Genomic DNA, 21,342 nt, shown 5'->3' on the forward strand with positions numbered 1-21,342 from the left:
TATCTCAGTGCGATTATTAAGAAGTGCTAAATATGCAAATAAATCATTTAACTGTTTAGTTTATTACAGATTAGTAGTGTTCAAAAGTATTAAACGCTCAACCCAGGAAAATTCCCAGGAATTTTCAAAATTTCCTTTTTAAAAAATCCCGGTTTTTTTCCTTCCTTTGCAACTTTACTTCTAAGTAATGGCATACCCAGGGCCGACAAGAGGCCATTTCAGCCTAATCTGAAACTAGGGGCCTGAACTTTGAGGGGACCCAGCTGCACGTCTCAGAATCATAGTCATTAAAACTTAAAATTGGGCCCGGTGGCCGAACTGACACATTAGTTCTCGGCAGCAGTGGGCATATCTGCATATTTAATTTTCGAAATTATTTTTATGGATCTTCATTTAAATGCCGATACTGAAAGCGATGCAAAACCTCAACGCATGCAAGCGGTGAATAGGGACTCAAGTGCGGAAGAATCATTTGCTGAACCATTGTATCCCATGATGCTCTGCTACCACGGTTTCAAAATGTTTTTCATTGTAGCAGAAAGGAGGCACCTATTATTTCTACCTCTCTTCTTCTAAGCTTGCACAGTGACGCCAAGTATAGTGCAATGTAATGTAACAGGTGACAAGTTGTAAATTTTAATTGCCTAGCAAAATTAAGTCCATGTTCAAGTCTTATAATTTATTTTATCCATTCCCAGTCATAAGTTTTCTGAAGAAGTCTGTTCATTATGAAGAATGTTTGGCATTGTAACTTCTGAAAGCTTAATGTCTATCGAAGGAGTATAAATTAATTCTTTTAAAAAGATGCAATTGAAATTTCTTTGTTCTGCATTTTTAGACAGGATTTCTGACTTACCTTTGTCCACATGTTAACATTGCTGTATCGTTTCGTATTGAGTTGTTTTATGTTTATGAAGACTTAAACCCAAACTGTTCATTATTTACTTTTGCCATGTATTCTCTATTTTACGGCTTATGGAAATATTTATTTCAAAAAGACGAATACTTCGTTCTCATACTTGGACTTGATAATGCTGGTAAAACTGTAAGTATAATGTTTTGTTTTGTATTTTCACCATTTAAGTTGAAGAGTGCAGTCAGTCATCTGTGTCTACTCTTGCAAAAAAGAACATATATTTTTTACTTTGCCATAAAAATACAAGCCGTTTGATTGGTTTTATCTTGATTAAATTCAGCTGCAAATGTTTTGTAACTTATTCTTTTTCAAAAAACTCAAAACCCGGAAAGCCGTATAGGCATCAGTATAGAGCAGCCATACTCAACCTGAAAGCCTTCATAAGTGAAAAGTAGAAGCAACCAAAAAACTAAAAAAGCAGTTATGTAAACTTATTTTCATTTAAGTCTATCCTGGAAGAAAAAAGCATCCACCTCTCCCATTTTCGAGGCAACCAGGGATTAGTTTCAAAAAGTTCTGTTGTACAGTTTAGCTTGACGTAATTACTTTAGGACACATGCAGTTTGATAACTCAATAACCGACAAATGTGTGCTTAGTTTTAATTTTTGTAAAATCATTCCTTATCAATGAGACTTTTCTTATCAAAATAACAAAAATGTATTGTCAATTAACATTATTACAAAATTAAACCGTTTATCAATGCTCAAAAGATGAATATAGAACTCATAATTTTTTTAGTTGAAGATATATTTATTAAAGTATCAAAAATTTTTTTTTGTTTCTCTTTGGTTTTACCAACACACTGAAAAAGACCAGGGTAGTTGAAAAATTGGTGATCCCTAAATTTTTTCTGGCGTGTCGGCTGATGCGGGGTACTACACTACTATTCTTAAGCCAGAAATAATTCAAAATACAGCTTTTTTACTTAAAGACTTTCTATTCTTATTTTAAAGTTGAAGAATAAAAAGAAAATAAACCCAATTTAAAAGGAGGAGAGAAGAACAAGAAGTGTTGAAACTTATTATGTGAAATTGGATTAGCCTTCCATTAGTCTCAACTTGCATCTGACGAAGTGCATTTTTCATGCTGCTTCCTTATTTTTACTAATTATAAATCAGTTGTTCTTTTATAGGTAAATATTAATTATTTAAAATTAAATAAACATGACATTGCTGTCAAAAGCCTTTGTAGACATAACATGACCAATTATATTGAAAAGAGTGTGACTAACAGAATGTTAAAGGATAATTATGTTTCTTGTTACTGTATTACTCCGCATCATCCGGCATTCCCCAAAATTCAGAGGTCGACAGATTTTCAATAACACATGCCTCGTTCTTTCGGGCATGCCGGAAAAATCAAGGTTAGGAAAAAAAATTACCCATACTATATAAAAAAATATATGTTTAGCATTAAAAATAATACAGTCAAACTTGCATATAACAAGCTTGAGGGAACCGCAATATTTGCTCGTTATAACAATATGCTCATAAAAAAATGGGTTTGGTTTGTGAAAAAGAGCATAAAAATGTCAACATGCTTGCTTTATTATTTTTTTTTATTTCTATAGAGAGGAGGGTTGCCAGATTTAAGAACAATAAATACGGGACAGGCTTCTGTGAGTGATAGTGGGGTGGGGGAAATGTTTTTGAGGTTGAGGACAATTACTGGATATGGTACATTTTCAAAGGGTGCCGTAGAACCAGGGCCGGACTGGACTCCTCGAAGGGGCGCAAACCTTAGAACTTCAGAGGGGCGCATGAAATGTATGCATTTATTTGCCAATTGTAGATTATATATAACAAGGTGGGTGCGGGGGAGAAAAGGTTTTCATGATGTCTCATTGCTCATTACTAATTACAAAACTTCTTGCATACGTGTTCACACGAGAGGTGCATTTAAACTTTTATTTGGGTGTTTTGCGGGGCACTTTCGGGGGGAGGGGAGTCGTCGTCCTTGTGTGTGTGTGTGTGGGATTATAATATTTTGCCTGCTACCCTTTTTTTTTTGATTGACCTGAAGAGAGGGAATGGTATTAGGAGAGTAGCGCAGGGTTTTCCTTTAAGTGAGATATGTATGCTCTAATATGTAGTGTTTTCTCCTAACAGGGGCGCAAAAAGAATTTTCTTTAGAGGGAACACATGAAAATAAAAAGAAAGATAAAAGGATTCAGATCTAATAGGGAAAAGGAAGGAAGGAAAAGGTGGAATCCGGGGGTGCTCCGCCGGAAAATTTTTGACACTTGTAGTTTTAAAAACGCAATTTTAGACTTTCTTTGCTGATGTTAGGGGAAAAAAGTACATTGGTTTCAGCAGATATTCTAGAAATTGAAGCCTTAAAAAAACGATTATAGCCAGATTTACTGAATTAGGGTAAGGAATGGAGCTTCAAGGACTGGCCCCAATCGATTTAAAAATTAAAAAAAAAAGATCGAAATCAATTATTCCTCTCCCTTCAAATTTTCCAAATTAAAATTAAAAACTCATTTGTCGACAAACTTTGAAGATTTTACGTTAAGGAGTTTCAGGAGCTTTTCCCTGTAAAAGGTAAGGAGGTAAGTGTAGTTTAAAGAACCTATTTTTTTTATGCATCGATTCCCAAAGTGTGTTCCGTGGAACACTATGGTTCTACCACGAATTAATTATTGCAAAACATATTTTCTACAGTAAATTAATAAAAAATTTAAAGAAAAAATAACCTTAAGAATTTAAAATGCCACGACAGATTGTAATTGTAGTCGTCATTGTGTTTCGCATCGCCATTCCACATGACAAAGAAAATTCCATCTGATTTGAAGCAAATTTTTCCTTTAGCTTTAACAGTATTTTTAACAAGTTTCATGCCCTCCAGTTAAGACTATTCAGCTATATTTATATTATTCATATTAGAGACATGAGTAGTTAACACAAATAACTACTTTCCGAGACAGAAATATGCTTGCTTTCCGCAGGAAAAGTTTTTATGAGATTGAAAGAACTTCCTGACGAACTGAAGCTTTTTTAACTGGAACAAAAAACATCAGTATCTATAAGCTTTCAATGTTTTTCCACGCGGAGCGATATATTGATAACAAATATGTACCGAATTTCGTCCGATTCTATGCTTTACGCTTTGAGTTGGAGTGCCCACAATATATCGGTCAAATATTTGTAGACGCAGACATAAAGACAGATTCGAAAAATACTTAAAGTAGGTTGGACACAACTTAAAACTGGCTAATATGTCAAAATATGAAAAATTTCTCGAAACCGAGTTTCTTCTATGTAAGTAATTATCACAGCGAATGATTATTACTTTTCATTTGACTTTCAGATCATTAGCATTTTGTCTTAGGGGTTCCTTGAAGTGTAAGTGAAGTACTAAGGGTTCCGTAGCTGAAAAAGTTTGGGAACCGCTATATTAGAGGAAGGCGGTTCGGGGACCTTTGCTCGAATATAAATCTTAAAAATGCGATTGTAATACAGTGGACACCGGTTAATTGAATCAACCATTTTAATGAAGCAAATTGTCAAAAACAGAATAAAATCCAGCTTTGTTGAATTAGCTACTTTATGGAATCAAAACTGTTTAGAGCAAACGTGATTCATATAAGCAGCGGTCACTGTACTAGAGTCAGTAATTTTTTGAAATTAAAGCTCCAAAAACTCAGTTTTTAGCGATTTTCGAACTTGCTGGGTATTTGGGGTCTTTCCTGGAAATTGAGAAATTGAAGATTTGGACATGAAATTTCAGATGCTACATAATGCTTTCGGCGTGGAAGGGGGAGGGGGGGTCCGGAGGAGTAGCATTTTGAAGACTTACTTATTTTTAGACGAACTAGGAAAAAAAAAGAAAGGAATAGGGGTTGGGGGAGGGGATAATTAACTGAATAAGCTGTAACTATTGAATATTTTTCATTCAAAGGTTTCTTCAAAATAAATTAAGATTTTCCCCATACCGTATTATTGTTATTATTATTTTTACATTAAAATCACTTTGTTTTCCCAATACGTGTTCTTTACTTCTCTTCTATAATAAAGAATAGTCTGAAAAACATTCAACTCAGCGTTTTGGGGGAGAGGCACCCTTCAGGTTGCGCCACTGACCTCCAACCAAAATTTCTTTAATAATTGCATAGAAATTTTGCAAAAGGAACCTGTAAAGCTTTTATGATGTTTCTACTTCAACTGATTAAATTTCATTGACTTTCTTGCTCTTTTTGAAAGAATTAAAATATTATTGTTTACCGATACTTGATAATATTAAATATTTCATTACAATAAAAGGAAAATATGATTCTTTTGGATTTAAAATTATATTTAAAAATTGTGATTACCGTATCATAGCGTACAAGAAATTGCTCTTTTGGTCAACATTATTACCACATCCCAAGCTAAAGTAATATGACTAAACATATAAATAAAAACGTAATATAATGTTATCTGAAAATAACGGAGTAAAAATTAAATAATATAAATCTATAAATAATTGTGAATTAATTTTACGAAATATGAAAATGATCTGAAGTCAATAATAGCGATTGTGGAATCAGATAAGGGAAGATATGAATTAACCATATATGTACATATTGATGCCTCTTAAAAAGGAAACATTTTCCTCAAAAAAGTAAAAGGTAATAAATATAAAGTTTAAAGGATTAATTTAATAAATATTCTCACAATGATAAAAGTAGTCTCATTTCTTGACTACCTTCCCACAGTTCGTCACTAACTTTTTCATTGTAAATTGCAAGAAGTTTCTGTTGTCTGAAAATGTATTTTTAATAAGTCTTTTCAAAATTCAAGGTGGTAAAAACGGACCCTTCAAGAAACTATTCGCCTACAACCATGTATAGAAAAATATCCTTGAAGACCTGAAAAATGGGGGAAGAGGCAGGCCCGGATTTATGTAACCGCACACCGCAGTGCGGAGGGTAGGGCACACCACAGAGGACCTCCTTTACCCTAAAATCAGCCTGACTCTGGGATCTTCGCCTCTGACTCCGCAAACCTGGAAAAAAGACATTTTTGTCGCGATAACGTGAAATGAAATTACTGAAGGGGGTATCTAAAAATGCAACAGAGCACTTAGAAACTGACTAACAATTACAAGAACGGAATGTTTGTCTTAATTCTAGATTGAATGAGCTTTCTTATCTGCAAATGTTTTTTTAATGTCTCAAAATATCTGTTTAAGTAATTTTAAAATTAACGATCGCAACAAAGGGGCCCCTCAAAACTTTTTTTTCAAAGACCTGAAAAAAGAAGGAAAGAAGGTGGGGGGGGGGGAGTCACAATATGGCTGCAGGGCGCTTTAAAATGACAGAAGGGCGCAATTGGGCGTTTAAATTTTTTGATTACAGGTACGAAGTGTTTGTCTGCATAAGGGAAAAAATTCTACAGGGCTTTTTAGAAGGCAAAAGGGCGCAACAAGATGTTGCTTTCTGCCAAATAAAGATGAGCCACCTCTAGATGCTCGATAACTGTGTGAATGCAATAGGAGGTACGATAGCAAGAAAACTGATGATTAAAATTGCAATGGAAAATATTGCGGTCCTAATATCCTCTTGCAGAAACAAAACAACCTGTTCAATTTTTATTTAGGAAAAAAAGGAAGCAAAATTTATATTACTATTAAAAATGATAACGTAATATATGCAACTGATAATTGCTTAAAGAATCACCCAAGATAAAAACTGAACTTTCTTTCATCTATGTCTACCCGCTCTCCTTCCTCCATCCAAATTACCAATGTAAAATTTTCCTGCCAGAATTTTCCAGGTGATTCTGGGTATTGAGCAAGCTATCAGCGGTTCCTGGTTCCGGGAATTTATGTTACTCGTCAAGACACCTTAGTCCAAGGCAGTGGGGGACTAGGGATTTTGACCGTCAAATAACTTTTAAAGTCGCCCAGCACAATGGTTGAAAAGAAAGAAACAAGTTTTGAAAAGGAAGGCAAAATGATTCGAGGCTCCTCAGCGATTAGCTAAAAGACTTTTATTGCTGTAAAAGTTTTGCCTGAAGAATTTCAAGGTGCTAGGAATAGAGAGTAGAAAAATTGATAATTAAAGGGGAAAAAAAATTTAAGCAAAAAAAAAAATTTTTTTTTTGCAAAGAACTTTTTTGAACAAAAAAAAAACGGCGTAGGGGCGCACCGGCCATGTGGCTGGTTGCCCGGCGGGCCAGTCCGGGCCTGCGTAGAACATCTCTTCATAATAAATCTGAAAAATGCAAGTGTTACAAAGCATTAAATCTTAAAAAATGTCACCGATTAAAGTATAAAAATTGTTTGCATTGCAATTGATGGCGCATGCACAGAGATATATTTCCATCATAAGTCAATGAGCAAAGAATCGTTCGGCTCTTTTATGATCTGCCACCAAAATAAAAAACAAATTAAAACGAAAATAATTTTTGCGTTTGCTGCCACATAATTTTCTTATTGCTCTTTATTTCACATTTTTATGTTTTATTTAATATTTTTTCCCTTAAAATAATGTCTCGTTTTGTAAAATATTGTTATTAGTTAGAGTACGGGACTTTTGCCGTCCCTTACGGAAGTTCCCCGGGACAATTTTTCAAAATGCAGGACTGTCCCTTGAAATACGCGACGTCTGGCAACCCTGGTAGAGAGCCAAAGAAGTTGGTTATTTACTTTGAGCTGTCTTACTGTCTCATATTACTTATATAGTTTTCAAAAAACATGCAGCGTGAAAAACATCACATTTGCATCCATGGCTTCAAAATAGCTTGACGTTTTTCTGCATTTTAGAAGCCATTGGGTTTGTCGAGGGCTGTTAAACTTCAAATTCTCCATATTTGTCATTATCATGGTCGGTCGCTTTCATTATTTTTTTCATCTGCATTAGCTGACTTTGAGCTACAATATCTTCGAAAGTATATCTCAGAAATGATAACATTCACTTCAACAAATATGTAATTTTTAAATTTTCCTTTAGTCAACTAATTTTAAACAAAGGGTCAGCATTATTTGTTCACAGACTTTATCTTTTATCTCCAACTTCTTGTCAAATTCAAAATGTTAATGGAATACTCCCGAAAATAGAATACTCTTTTCTGAGTTGGAATCAATAGAAATTTTATGAATTACAAAAATATTGCTCGCTTTAACCCATTCATGCCGGTTGGTACAAAAATATACCAACCGGGAAAAAAATTATAATTCGTCCTCACATGATGCTATCTCCCCAATAGCTGTACATTTTACATAGTAAATAATCACAAAAAGGGAAAAAAATATGTTTACTGTATCTTTGTTAAAAACGGTCGTAACAGTAGGCTTAAAACTTGAATAAATCATAACTCCAAAAGCATTTGTCTTTCGTCAAAAAGTAAAATGCAAGTTTTGCATGTATTTTAGTAATTTCAAAAAGGTTTAAAAATTGTACCATAATTGTAACAGTGTATTTGATTCAGATATACTTTTAAAACGTTGTTTTATCTTTGTTTCGTGTTATGAATTCTCTTTTACTTTCAATGGAAGAAAATTGTACCAACCGGCGAATATGTAGTCACCAGGGGCGGATCTAGAGGGGGGCCATGGGGGCCATGGCCCCTCCCAAAGTAGTTTTTTTTTTTTAAGGAAAAAAAGAAAAAAATATTTTGAGAAGATAACAAAATTTAACACATCTGTTTTACTGAAAAAGAAGGATACGCCTTAATTGGGAGATAAATTATATCCCTATCCTCAAAACAAAACTTTTTTTTCCAAAATGTTTCTCCATCTTTTACATCATTTCTTGATTCCAACTACATACACTTGGACGATCTCTAAATACTGCTGCTCTCAGAGTATACCTATTGTTCATAAGACCAAAGAGAGCCTAAATTTTCGTTTTTATGGCTTTAATTTTGAAACTCGGGGGAGAATCCTCTTTTCCTATGCCCTTTCACAAATGCCTTGATATGTAGCAAAAAAATTGCATTTTAAGTCTTTTATTTAGAAAAAATGTCAACGGAAACTAGCTTATCCAGCCCTTATCACTTAACTTGCTCAAAAGCAACTTAAATGAAATTTTTTGGGACTTCAATTACAAACGATTTTTGATAGGACCCCCTTCCTCCCTAGTTTATATCGTGATGATAGCTTGAAAAGGAGGTTTTTGGAGGAGCTCACGAAACTTCCATCCCTTTCTAAAATATGTATAAATATAGTTAAAAATCGAATTTTTTGAGCCTCAAAGGCAAAATATTTCCAAGAAGGAAGGATTCTAAGCACCTTCACACTTCCTTTAATGTAAGCAAACATTACCTAAAGGTACATTTTTAGGCTGGACAGCTGAAGAGCTAGAAGAGCACCCTTCCTTTTCTAACTTCTCAATGTATAATGACAAAATATTTTGGTATCTAAGCTTTATTTTCAAAAAGTATTTTGGGGCCAGCGCCCGAAACCTGACCTTTCTCTGTACATCATCAAAAATTGACAAAATGCATTTTGTTTCCTAATTTTCAAAAAATACTCGGAAATTTAAATTTTGAAACATTTTTGAGAGGGATTCCTAAATTCACCCCTCACCCAATGCCTCGATACCCCAAAAATTGAGTTTCTAAAACTTCATTTTAATATGATGGGGAGTTTGGAGTTTGTTCAAAAATTTCGGATGGCCCCTCCCAAAACAATCGGCTGGATCCGCCACTGGTAGTCACTGTCTTGCTTCGGGCAAATGAAGTGTTTAATCTAAAATTTGTACAAATAAGTGATATTTTTAAAAGATTTTTTTAAGTATTTTAGTAGTGTTGTTAATTTATTATGGATGTCATGGACGCAAAAAAGCTGATAAGAGGAAATTCGATTAGATTTGAATATAAGCTGTGGGTGTTATTCTCGTAATACGGACTTGTATTTTTTTCGGTACCATATTGCATCACCTAGACGAATTGGTATAGCATAAAATATTAGTATTGGTATAGTATTTGTATAGTATATTGGTATAGTGTGGGGCAATTTTTTACTTTTATTCCTGTGCTAAATGATATTCTTTCAACTTATACATTGAAAGAGTATACAAATGTATGTTCCATTGGGTTCAAGAAATGAAATGAAGAAATACACACACAATCAGCCAAGAATAGCATGTGGTAATGCTGCAATAAAGATGATGCTGTAAAATAGAATGGCAGTACTGCAGTAGCAATTACAAGCAATAAAGTATTCAGGACATGATGTGAATCAAGCAGTAAATGAGATGCTTTTGAGAAAAATAATTTTATTATTCCAATATCGTAGTTATTGAAACACATAGCAAGTGCATCTGTCGGACAGACCTTTTTGATCCGTAGAAGAATACGGTATTAGAAATTGTTGCAAAAAAAAAAAAAAAAATGTGGAGGTCACATTTTTTGGGGGGGGGGGGGGGGGCAATTTCTGAAAAGTGCTGTAAAAGAATGGCGAATGTTCCAAACTTTTTGAAAAGAAGATTCGCTATTCATTCCGAGAAGATTGTGATGCATAAATATTCGGTTATAAAAATATATTCAATTCGAAATTTTACTACATTTTTAGTATCTATTTTTTCAAGTTCATATTTCATAAAATTTTATTTTACAAAATGAACACATTTCTTTTTTCTTTTGAAATAAATGAAATTGTAGTTAGAAAACTCTTTTATGTAAGTGTAAGTAATATTCTACAATTATAAATAATTATAAGTGGTAATCAATGCAATTATTGCAATCAAACAATAAATGTAAAATTTGCAAACAAAATGTGCTCACACCATACAAACGACGGTTGGTAGAAAAATCTACCATAAAAATAAAAATAGAAAATTTAACGGGAAAAATTAAATTTGTATATAATGCACTTACTAGACATAAAATAAATAAATACTAATAAAATGATCACAGTTTATTGTTTTTTTTCGAAACCGGCATTAATGGGTTAAGCAGGGTTTTTCTCGTTAAAAACGAGTTATATTCCCACATTGTGCCAACCAAATCCTTTTAATTTCCTTGCTAAATCCGAGTTCTCGTTAAATGAAGTGTCCTTATGAGTGAGTTCGACTGTATAAGTTCTATACATGTCTTACTAGTAATAAAAAAAGTTTTAGTTTTATAAAAATATTAACCAACTATGTTATCTTATTTTAGCAAAAAAATATTATTTAATAATGAATAATTTTATAAAAATTAATATAAAATTAAGCAAATATTTAATCAGTAAGTTACTGCCCCTACAACAGTGCTGAAGAATTTACCATAGCTATTCAATAAATAAAAATTAAACTTACCTCTCTAAAAGGAACCAAAACTAATGAATAAAAATATAAAAAAAATTATGGGCAAGTTGCAGTAACAATGGTTTGCTTTCTGATTGGAACTAAATGGGGAAATTTACTTCAGTTTTGTTGCAAAATAAACCTAGAATTATTTGGCATGCCGGACAACTCGAATTTGCATGCTGGTCAACCTCGCTTTTTTCTGGTATGCTGGCTAATGCTGGGTAACACAGTAATTAATTTAGTAATGGGTACTAAATGTAAATTAAAGGATTTGTGCTCCCTGGATTTTAACACCTATAAATTCATTCATTGTAGAATATATGTATGATAATTATCAGACTTTCCTCAATCCCTTCTAGACTTTTCTTGAACAGACAAAAACCAAGTTTTCTAAGAATTACAAAGGCTTAAATCCATCCAAGATAACTACTACAGTGGGATTAAACAGTAAGTACGACTAACGAAAATCAATGCTTTTCATGCTTCTTTAAAACTAATTTACTAACAATAAACCTCACTCTTTTATTCAGTCGGACGTGTCGATATGCATGGTGTGAGATTGAATTTCTGGGATCTTGGAGGTCAAGAAGATCTGCAAGTTTTGTGGGATAAATATTATGCAGAGTGTCATGCTGTTGTGTACATAATTGACTCATCAGACATTGACCGTCTTCAAGAATCCAAAGAAGCGTTTGGTAAGGGTTTTTTTTGCTTTATTGTCAAGTAAAGCTTTTTAGGAAAAAATGAGATTTGAAGGAATATTTATCTTATACTAGTTTTTATGGATTTGGCATCAATGTAAGGAAGGAGTGGGTGCAGTGAGACGGAGAATAGTGAGGAAATAACAATTAGTTTTCTGTTTGGATAGTCCCCCCCCCCCCCCTTTGCGGAACTTTTTAAAAATAAAGTTTGCATACTGTGAGCAATATTATGGAAAGGAAGCTGTTTTCAAATTTTGTATACAAATAAACAAATGTGTCATCATAATTTGACCCCATCAAACTAAAATATTTGTATTGTTTGTTGCATTGGTTTTACACTGTTAGAAAAGCTTTACGGACTAGTGTCATTGATCTTACATTAACCTATTATTTAACACTAGCTGCATGGCCCGGCATTGCACGGTCTACCTCAAAAATATATGTATATTCAGCATTTTATGTTATGATATAAATTTTCCCATTTTTATAAAAAAATTTATTGTTGCTCTACTTTTATTGGTCATAGCATGATGTTCTATAGCCTATAATAGCCTTCTTCAGTAAATGGACTCAACACAAAAAGAATTTTTTAATTCGAACCAGTAGTTCCTGAGATTGGCGCATTCAAACAAATTCGACAGTAATTGAAACACTCCTAACACGTAAACTCGTAATTAAAACAGTTGGAATCGAACCAGATATTCTTGTTAACCATTTACTTTTTTAATGAAGTTTTGCAATGGCGAGCAGACTATTGTACATTTTCAGCTCTACATTATTAGTTAATTAATTCATTAATAAGAAAAATAAAATGATACATATTTTATTTTACAACTCATTTTTAGCATTATTTAGCATTCTCTCTGATATTCAAGCCGAACTTAGCTTGATTTTGAGGAACTTCGACCTTATGCCTTATGGCTGACTCGAACCTGCGCTCACTGGATTGCAAAGCTTGCACTTTGAGGTCGAGCCACTGTGAATACATACATTTGGCGTTCCAAGCATTTTATATTATGATATAAATTTTCTGGTTATCATAACATTTTTTAATGCTGCTCCACTCCTATTAGTCATTTTATGATGTTATAATGCCTATAACCTTCCTCAATCAATGGACTATACAGCACAAACAAAAAATTTCAATTCAAACCAGTAGTTCCTGAGATTAGCTCATTCAAACAAACAAACTCCTCAGCTTTATATTATTAGTGTAGATTTATTTTAGCAGTAGAAAATGTTATTTATTTTTGAAAATAGCACAACTGAGTTCATATATTGCAAAGAGGGAAATAAGACATTTATATGTTCAACGCTTCAATTGCTCTTTTATATTGAAAGTGAAAAAATTATAATTACAACAACCTTGTTAATGCAAATACTAATAAGATAAGTTTGAAAGCCCTGCACCAACAAAACATGAATGTTTGAATAGAATTATGACTTACTAGCAAAAATACCCGGCGTTGCCTGGGTCAGTAATAATTATGAGAAAAAATCGTTACTTGCTTTTTTTTTCTGGTTTAAGTGAAAGAATTTAAAACACATCTTTTTGACATGATTAAAAGTAGAGTTTCTTCCTTACTCATAAAAGTAAAATAGCAATAAGTATAAAGAACAAAATAGTATTGATTTAGAAGCGAAAGCACTATATTTAAGCATATACAAATTTCCAAAACATGAAATTATTCTTCTCATGTTTAAAAAGATTAATCTGTTGATACTTTTTTTTTAACATGGAGTCTAAAACCTTCTCTGTATTGCTATTGACGTTGCTTGTAATCCCCTTATACTTGCTTTAGTTATTTTGGGAAATTTCAATCATTGTGGGCTCTTGGTGCGATTTTACCGAATTTGCGGGAATCGTTTTGGGATACCTTTGATGATGCTCCCTCCTTCTTTCCTTACTTTGTAAAACGATGCATTAATTTTCGTTACAAAGATATTATCGCCAGGTGCTGAGATACTTTTGGTCACCATAAAATGGCGCTAAAGAGTTTCATCTGAAATGTTTCCAAAATAAGTAGTAAAATTTGGCGATTGTTTGAAATTGTGCAAAAAGGAAAAATTAATGGAAGTTTTTGTGCTGTTTATGGATTTGCCTAATTTAGTTGCTGGATTATTTAACACAGTAAAAAAAGTGTTTTAAAGATTCTTTGATTGGCGATATTTTGTTTACATGGTGAAAACTGAGAAACATTATGACGTAGTCTTCAGCTTCAAAAACAGCGACATTGAAAAAAACTGCCAAATGCATCAGCTACGGAAATATTTCTGCAAAAATTTTGGCGATCTGCTGGTTGATTGGATAATGAGTAAGTGTTCAATCAGCATAAATAATAATAAAAACCATTAATTACATTAAAGTTCCGTTTAAATGGAAAATGATCAGCCAAATCATGTATTATTTGCCAATCTTGTGCAAAAATCTTACTTCAAGATTTGACTTGAGAAAAGCCTTGAACAGTCACGAGAAGCAAAGATAGTTAACAATACAACAATAGTCGCTATGGACAGGGAGTTGAGATGATACACTAAATACTGTATTGAGTTTAGGAAAGCCTTCAAACATGGAACTAAAAAGCTCATAACTCGTTTTTTATTCTATTTAGAAATTTCGAATAAGTGCCATCTTCAGCAGAAAAATCAGAGCTTTCGATGGACATATAATGTAAATATGTGCAAGTATTTTTTCATCCCTATATTAGAGAATTTATACGAAAATTGTATTTTATTGCTCCCCTAAGGGGGGTTTTGCCCCCCATAACGGGACGAAAACTACCCTATGTGTTATTCTGATGCATAAGCTATATTATTGTAAAGTTTCATCAAAATCCGTTCAGTAGTTTTTGCGTGAAAGAGTAACAAAAATCCATACATCCAAACATCCATACAGACAAACTTTCGCATATATAATAGTAAGATATTTTAATAATATCACATAATTATTTCCCATTTCATACTTATCCTAATTTTTTTCTCTCTCTCTCTTCCCCTATGCGTTATCATATTTTTTGCTGGAAGAAAAAGTGAAAAGAGTCATAAAAATCAAAAGATTGTGTAGGAATAATTTTAAATCAAGATTTTTCTGAAAAAAAAAAAAAACATGTGTTTAAAAAAATGATAGTAATAACTAATTATTAAAAGCTCAAAGAAAATACATGATCAGTAGGTAGATTTTTGCCCTTATAAATATCCTCTGTCCAAATGGATGTCCATCATATACATAAACCACACACACTAAAGAGAATGTTTTGAAGAAATGATATAGAACTACTTTCAAGTTTTGAATGCTCAAAATTTAAATGTTTCCTAAAATAAAAAGTTTCTAACAAAACTTTTTATTATTTTTAAAAAAATTCTTTTAAATTTACCTTTTTACTTTATTTTCTTACCACAGTCATTACAAATGTGACGACCAGCAACAGGCTCTGGACCCGGCTAGGCTAGTCCTAGTCAATTATTTACTTTTCAATGAAGATCAATGGCTCTCTTAAAGCTATTCACTCCCTTGCTCATTACCACCTCTTCTGGTAATCTGTTCCAAGTGCCCACAACCCTACTGAAGTAGTAGTTTTTCCTGATTTCCAAGTTAGCCTGAGATTTAAATAGCTTAACACAATGACCCCTCGTCCTGCTTTCCGTGCAAAAATCTAATCCATTAACATCTTTCATTTTGATGAATTTGAATAACTGAATCATGTCCCCTCTGACTCTCCTTTGCTCCAGGCTATACATGTTAATCCTATTAAGTCTGGTATTGTAATCTGAATCTGAAAGTCCCCTTACTAGTCTAGTTACCCTTCTTTGAACCCTTTCCAATACAGAAATATCTTTCTTCAGATAAGTCGGCCAAAACTGAACAGCATACTCCAAATGAGGTCTTTACATAGGCAGGAGAACCTTCTTAGATTAAGCAATTACAAAGCACACAATGCAACAATGAAGTTTTCCTTTCTTATTTGCATAAGTTTTAAAGTTTGCAAAATTAGTTTGGTAAAAAAGGTTTTTATTAACTTATTCATTCTTCTTTAATGTTTATGCTGTGTAATATTTGAAATGGGAATTACTTTGTATATTTCATTGATTTACATGTAAATTTTTATCATTCCTTCAAAAAGTGGACCCTATCCCCCTTTTCATACTGGGATCAATAAATGATTCGGTGCTTCGGTGCTGATTCAAAATATATTTAATTATAAAGTTAGATTTGCTCAACTATGTATGATGCAAACAAACCTTATGCATTTCAAAATGTTCTTGTGCTGTGTTAATATTGAAGTTAAAATTAATTGTAACAATATTTTCTTTTATTAGATAAAATGATTACCAATGATGCTCTTGTGGGAGTACCATTACTTTTAGTTGCAAATAAGCAAGATATTCCAGTAAGTAATGTAATAGTTTTCATTTTGCTCTACAGTTTAACTTTGATTTAATGATACTCAATTTCAAGACTTCCTGTTTCATGATACATTTCACTGGTCTGGATTTAACTGCATTGAATGTAATATGCTGCTCGATTTAACAACATCCTTGATTTAACGATAACCTTTTCCAGTCCCTTGACAATCGTTTAATCGGGGTTATGCTGCATTTGATTGGTTTGGTTGGTTTATTTGATTTTTATGGCGCAAGAGCCCTTGAGGGCTATACTGCACCAAACAAAATTTTATTATATACAGTAAAACCTGTAAAGTTGACCACCCTTGTAAGTTGACCACCTGTCTAAGTTGACCACTATTTTCAAGAACAGAGTTAGATCTAAATCATATAATTCAATCTCTATAAGTTGACCACTAAAGTAGTGCACCGCAAGTGGTCAACTTACACAGGTTTCACTGTACTATTTATTTTTCATTCAAGAATAAAGTCAAGTAAGTAAAAGTAAGCATATTTTGAAGTAGAAAGCATAAAACTTCAAGTACTAGTATTAAAAAAGGGCAGCTGATAAAAACATATAAACTTCAAAAACATTTAAACGAATTGAAGATAAAGAAAAAATGGACAAAACAATATCTTGAAAAATATGGAAAGGACGAAATCACATAATGACAAGACAATACTGCATATGAATTACACAGTAGTTCTCTCTTAATGTCAAATAATAACTTTTCCATTCGTTTGGAACTTTGTTTGAAAATACTATTCTCCTACTGTTGAATTTTGGATAATAATTGAGATTTTGTTAGTCATCAAATCAGTAGTACCTAATCTGTGCTGCCCGAGGATCACATCTATGTTAAGATGAAACTCGCAGCCAGAACACACATGAAATTTCAATACATTAAATCTTTTTCTGAATAACATTGGAAAATGCAGAAAAGGAAAGAATATTTTGAACCTAGAATTGTTAGCTACATGTTTATTTTTAACCGACTTCAAAAAGGAGGCGGTTATCAGTTCATACCGTATGTATGTTTTTTTTTTTTTTGGTCCACTCACTACGTTTTACCTAGTGAACCGATTTTGATAATTCTTTTTAATGGATAGGAGATGGTTCAACTTAGGTCCCATTACTTTGTTTGACAATATTTGTTAATTAGAAAAAAAAGTTATGGGTAAAAAACCGTCAATTTCATGCAATTTCCCTATTTTTGTCCAGAATATGGATTTGGGAGGGGAACCTTTTTAGAAATTACTTTTATCAAGGGTATATGAAATGTATTATGTTTTTGAAATTACAGTAGAATCTCGTTTACCTGGCCCTCGTTCATCCAGAACAAATTTTCTGAAAAAAACATTTTTATCTTTACATAAATCATAATTTTAAATTACGCTAGCAATAACGTAGCTATAATATGCCAAACGTTCGCTTTTTCTTTCATTAAGTGTGACAATCCTGTACAGATTTTACAATAAATGACGGTGGTCTGAAGAAAAGATGGTCTTTGAGAAAACTCCAAAATTTCCGTCAAAAATCGCAGCTTAGGCCTTTTTTTGGTATGTAAATGGAAGACAGGGAGCAGTGATTTTCTGTCGAAATGTTTTTGAAAATTGAAGTCACTGGTGACGTTATGGAGTCGAGGGCGAAGCTGGAAGAAAGAGCGCAGAAAAGTGACTCTCTTTTGGAAATGTTTTAGAAATGTGTTCACTATAAATGCATTTTTAAAGTTATTCGTGGTGATATTAGGAAAGGATGTAGGATTTGGGGTTTTCTCTTAGAAAATTTGCAGAGCAAAAGAACGAAAAGTGAAGTTTCAAGCTTTCTTTGGCCTCTTAAAAAGATCATTACACCCTTTTAGCACCACACTTGGGTCCTATCAATAAACTTTAATTTGCCACTCGAAGCAAGGGTCCTGCCTGGTTTACCCCAGGCCCAGCAGTGGTCAGACTCAAGGTATTTTGGAATATTTTTGTGTAAAGATTTCCCTGACAGTGATAATTCACATTTTTGGTCATTTACTGAACCGTCTTTGATAGGGTGGTTTAGTTGTGATATCAAAAGAAAAGGGAGGGGAAAGGGAGCATTCTTCTAGTTTCCGCTTCGTGGATCCACCCCCCCCCCCCTCCACGATAAAAACCCATTGTTGCAAAATTTTGTTACCATATAACAGTAATATTAATAGTGATCTTTATGAAAATGTTGAATGAAGGCTTCTGTGAAGCATGCATCAAGTTTATTCCCCGCCATAGCTCTATAGTGGGGGCAAACTTTACCTGGAAGCGAGGAGAATCGCCTATGCCAATAATACATGTTGAGGATAAGTAAGGAAATTGCGTCACAAACAGCTTGTATGTTGGGAAATATAAATTAGTTTGGGAAACCATTTATATTTAAATGGTTATAATTAAATTAGCATACAAATGAATCCCAGAGAGGAACAAGGACAATTTTTTAGTGTCAATCGCTTAAAGTTTAAGGCATGTTTACAGGTTGTTGTTTTTTTGTATATGGAGCATTTTTATGAAAAAATAAGGTGTAGTTTCGGGACTACACCTTTGTACTATTTCTGAAATACATTTGCACTAAAAAGAATAAAATAAAATAATTTTGAAAAAAAAAATAGATCCGACTTCAAAATGACTTTAAAAAGTGAAAAATAATTTTATTCTTTGAACACCATCGATAATACTTTTTTAAACGTAATTTTTGAAGTTGGCACAAAAACTATAGATAAAATCATTAGTAGCTATAACAGGGGCCTGGCCAGAGGAAATTTGGGTCCGTTAACGAACCCTTCACAAAAATCTGATCAACCAAAACGGACCTTTCACAAAATCCCGACCAACCAAAACGGACCCTTCACAAAATTCTGACAAACAAAAATGGATCTTTCACAAATTGTTTATTGGAAGAGCAAATCTCAAATCAAAATAACGCAGCATATTTCCAACGATAATGTTTTAAACCTTTTTTAAAGTTTAATTAGAGATATTAACTTATACAAAATCTGCTAATTTTGCAAAAGAGAAAAAAAGGCGCTCTTATGAGGCTCCTGCAAGCGATAAATAACTACTAAGGCCAAATAAATATAATGCTTGTTGTTGATTTCTATGAAAGAAATTAACAGGTGAAAGTCAGTTAGGTTTATAATTTTGCTTGTTTGTTTTATGCAGCGGTGTTGTTGCAAACTTCTCTGAAAAAGTTAATCGTAAGCACTTTTCTCCCCGCTCATGATTTAATAAACAATAATATACAGGGAAATGAACTTAGAACTGCAAAGGATAGTTGGGGGGGGGGGGGGGGGGAATGTGATCGCTTCAGATAGGATTACCAACTTTAAACTTATCACCACTTAGCGTCTGGCGGGGTGATGTTTAATTGATATTTGGAAGAAAGTTATATGGGTTTGAATTTTCGATGCTAAAAAGGATAATTAAGTTTAAATGGACTCTTTTTCATTGTTTTTTTCTTTAGATGTCTACATTTTGAAAAGCGCAATCTTTTTAGATTCGATATGAGAATCCTACTTTATTCTTTTTTCAAGTTAACTTCACTTTATTAGGATGCAAATAAATGAAAAGTCTCTTTATTTTTGTAACAACGCTCATTTTAAGTTTTTTAAAGCGGAATTCCATTTTCTTTTATGAGTCGAAAATTTAAATGCTGAATCGATGGTTTATTTTTTATTTATTTATTTATTTTGATTCAACTGTGTCCAGACATTCATGAAATGTTTATCATAGGACTCTAAAATGCAATTCTAAAATAATTTTATGAAAAATATTTATTTTACAAGCCGTTTTTGTACTTTTGATGTTTTTACTTTGAGGATTGCGATCTGTTTGCATCCGCTATGGGAATCTGATTTTTCAAATTTTCGATGTTTAGTACGCTTTGTTAAGAGATAAACAATTAAAATATTTGTTTATTTTTGTAAAAATCATGGAGTTTATAAATTTTAAACGAAATTTTGTCTTTTTTAACAATGTCTTGGTTCAAAAAGTTAATTGCTGAACCCTTGCCTGAATTTCTTTATTACAATTCTTTTAAATACTATATATATAACATTTCCAGTATAATTTAACATAATGTAGAATGGTAAATAAATATTGATACTTGAGGGATACCCATCTCCCAAAGAGCGATGCCGCCCTCCCATACTCGAAAAACACTCAAGAATGATATTCCCAACAGAAAAGAGGGAAAACACTCAACATTAAGTGTCAATGATGCAGTTTGCGCCATCTCAAAATTCAAAAATTTCGTTTTTACAAAAAAAAAAATTTTTTTTTGCAAAATTTGATTTTTTACAAAATTAATTGATTTTTCACAAAAATAAATGATTTTTCACAAAAAACGGACCCTGTGAAAAATCCTGGACAGACCCCTGTATAATTCAACTATAACAACTAGTACAACTATAAATTTAACCGGGCCCAGTTTCTTCAATCCAACTGCATACATTATGCATTGGTAACAGCATATTTGAGTAACGGTATACATGTTTCAGTCTTGATTTAGGATGATTTTCTAAAAAACTATGAACGAAATATGGTTACACATGATTTTACTTTTTGTTTTTGCACCAACTTCAAAAATTACATTTAAAAGTATTATTGATGGTGTTCAAAGAATAAAATTATTTTTCACTTTTTAGAGCAATTTTGAAGTTGGTTCTTTTTTTTTCAAAATTATTTTATAATAATATGAATTTTCCATCTTTTTTAGTTTTGGAAACTAAATTCTAAATATTTAGTTCCAAAATTACACCAGTCATTCTTAATACTGAATAAAAATGATCAGTCGTTTTTGAAAGTTCTAGAACTTAGTTTTTAAGTTATAACATTGAATATAACAACGTTCCACATAAATCAACTTCACATGACCCATATATTTCTCGTGGGTCATAAGTTGGGCACCAGAGTTGGTAAATAAAATACTTACAACATGAGCAATGCTAAAATTGAGTCAATGGTAGTACAAATTGTATTTTAGTATTTTGGGTAATCATGGTACCCTTTTTTCATTAAAAAAAAATACCAATAAAATTAAATTTAAAAAAAAAGTTTACACTGTACTTTTTACTTTACACTCAACACAATATATCGTAGTTGTTAT

The 21,342-nt window shown here is 32.6% G+C and overlaps 1 protein-coding gene across 1 annotated transcript in view; it reads left to right on the forward strand.

Moving 5' to 3' along the window:
- Positions 1-596: 596 nt before the first annotated feature.
- Positions 597-21,342, forward strand: part of LOC129216099 (ADP-ribosylation factor-related protein 1-like) — a 36,413-nt gene continuing 15,667 nt past the window's right edge. The window contains exons 1-4 of the mRNA XM_054850252.1: positions 597-1,045; positions 11,496-11,583; positions 11,667-11,831; positions 16,155-16,225. Of these exons, the coding sequence (XP_054706227.1) occupies positions 953-1,045; positions 11,496-11,583; positions 11,667-11,831; positions 16,155-16,225 (417 nt within the window). The 5' untranslated portion in view covers positions 597-952. The remainder of the gene's footprint in view (positions 1,046-11,495; positions 11,584-11,666; positions 11,832-16,154; positions 16,226-21,342) is intronic.

Source organism: Uloborus diversus, chromosome 2 (assembly GCF_026930045.1).
Source record: "Uloborus diversus isolate 005 chromosome 2, Udiv.v.3.1, whole genome shotgun sequence".
Taxonomy (NCBI): domain Eukaryota; kingdom Metazoa; phylum Arthropoda; class Arachnida; order Araneae; family Uloboridae; genus Uloborus; species Uloborus diversus.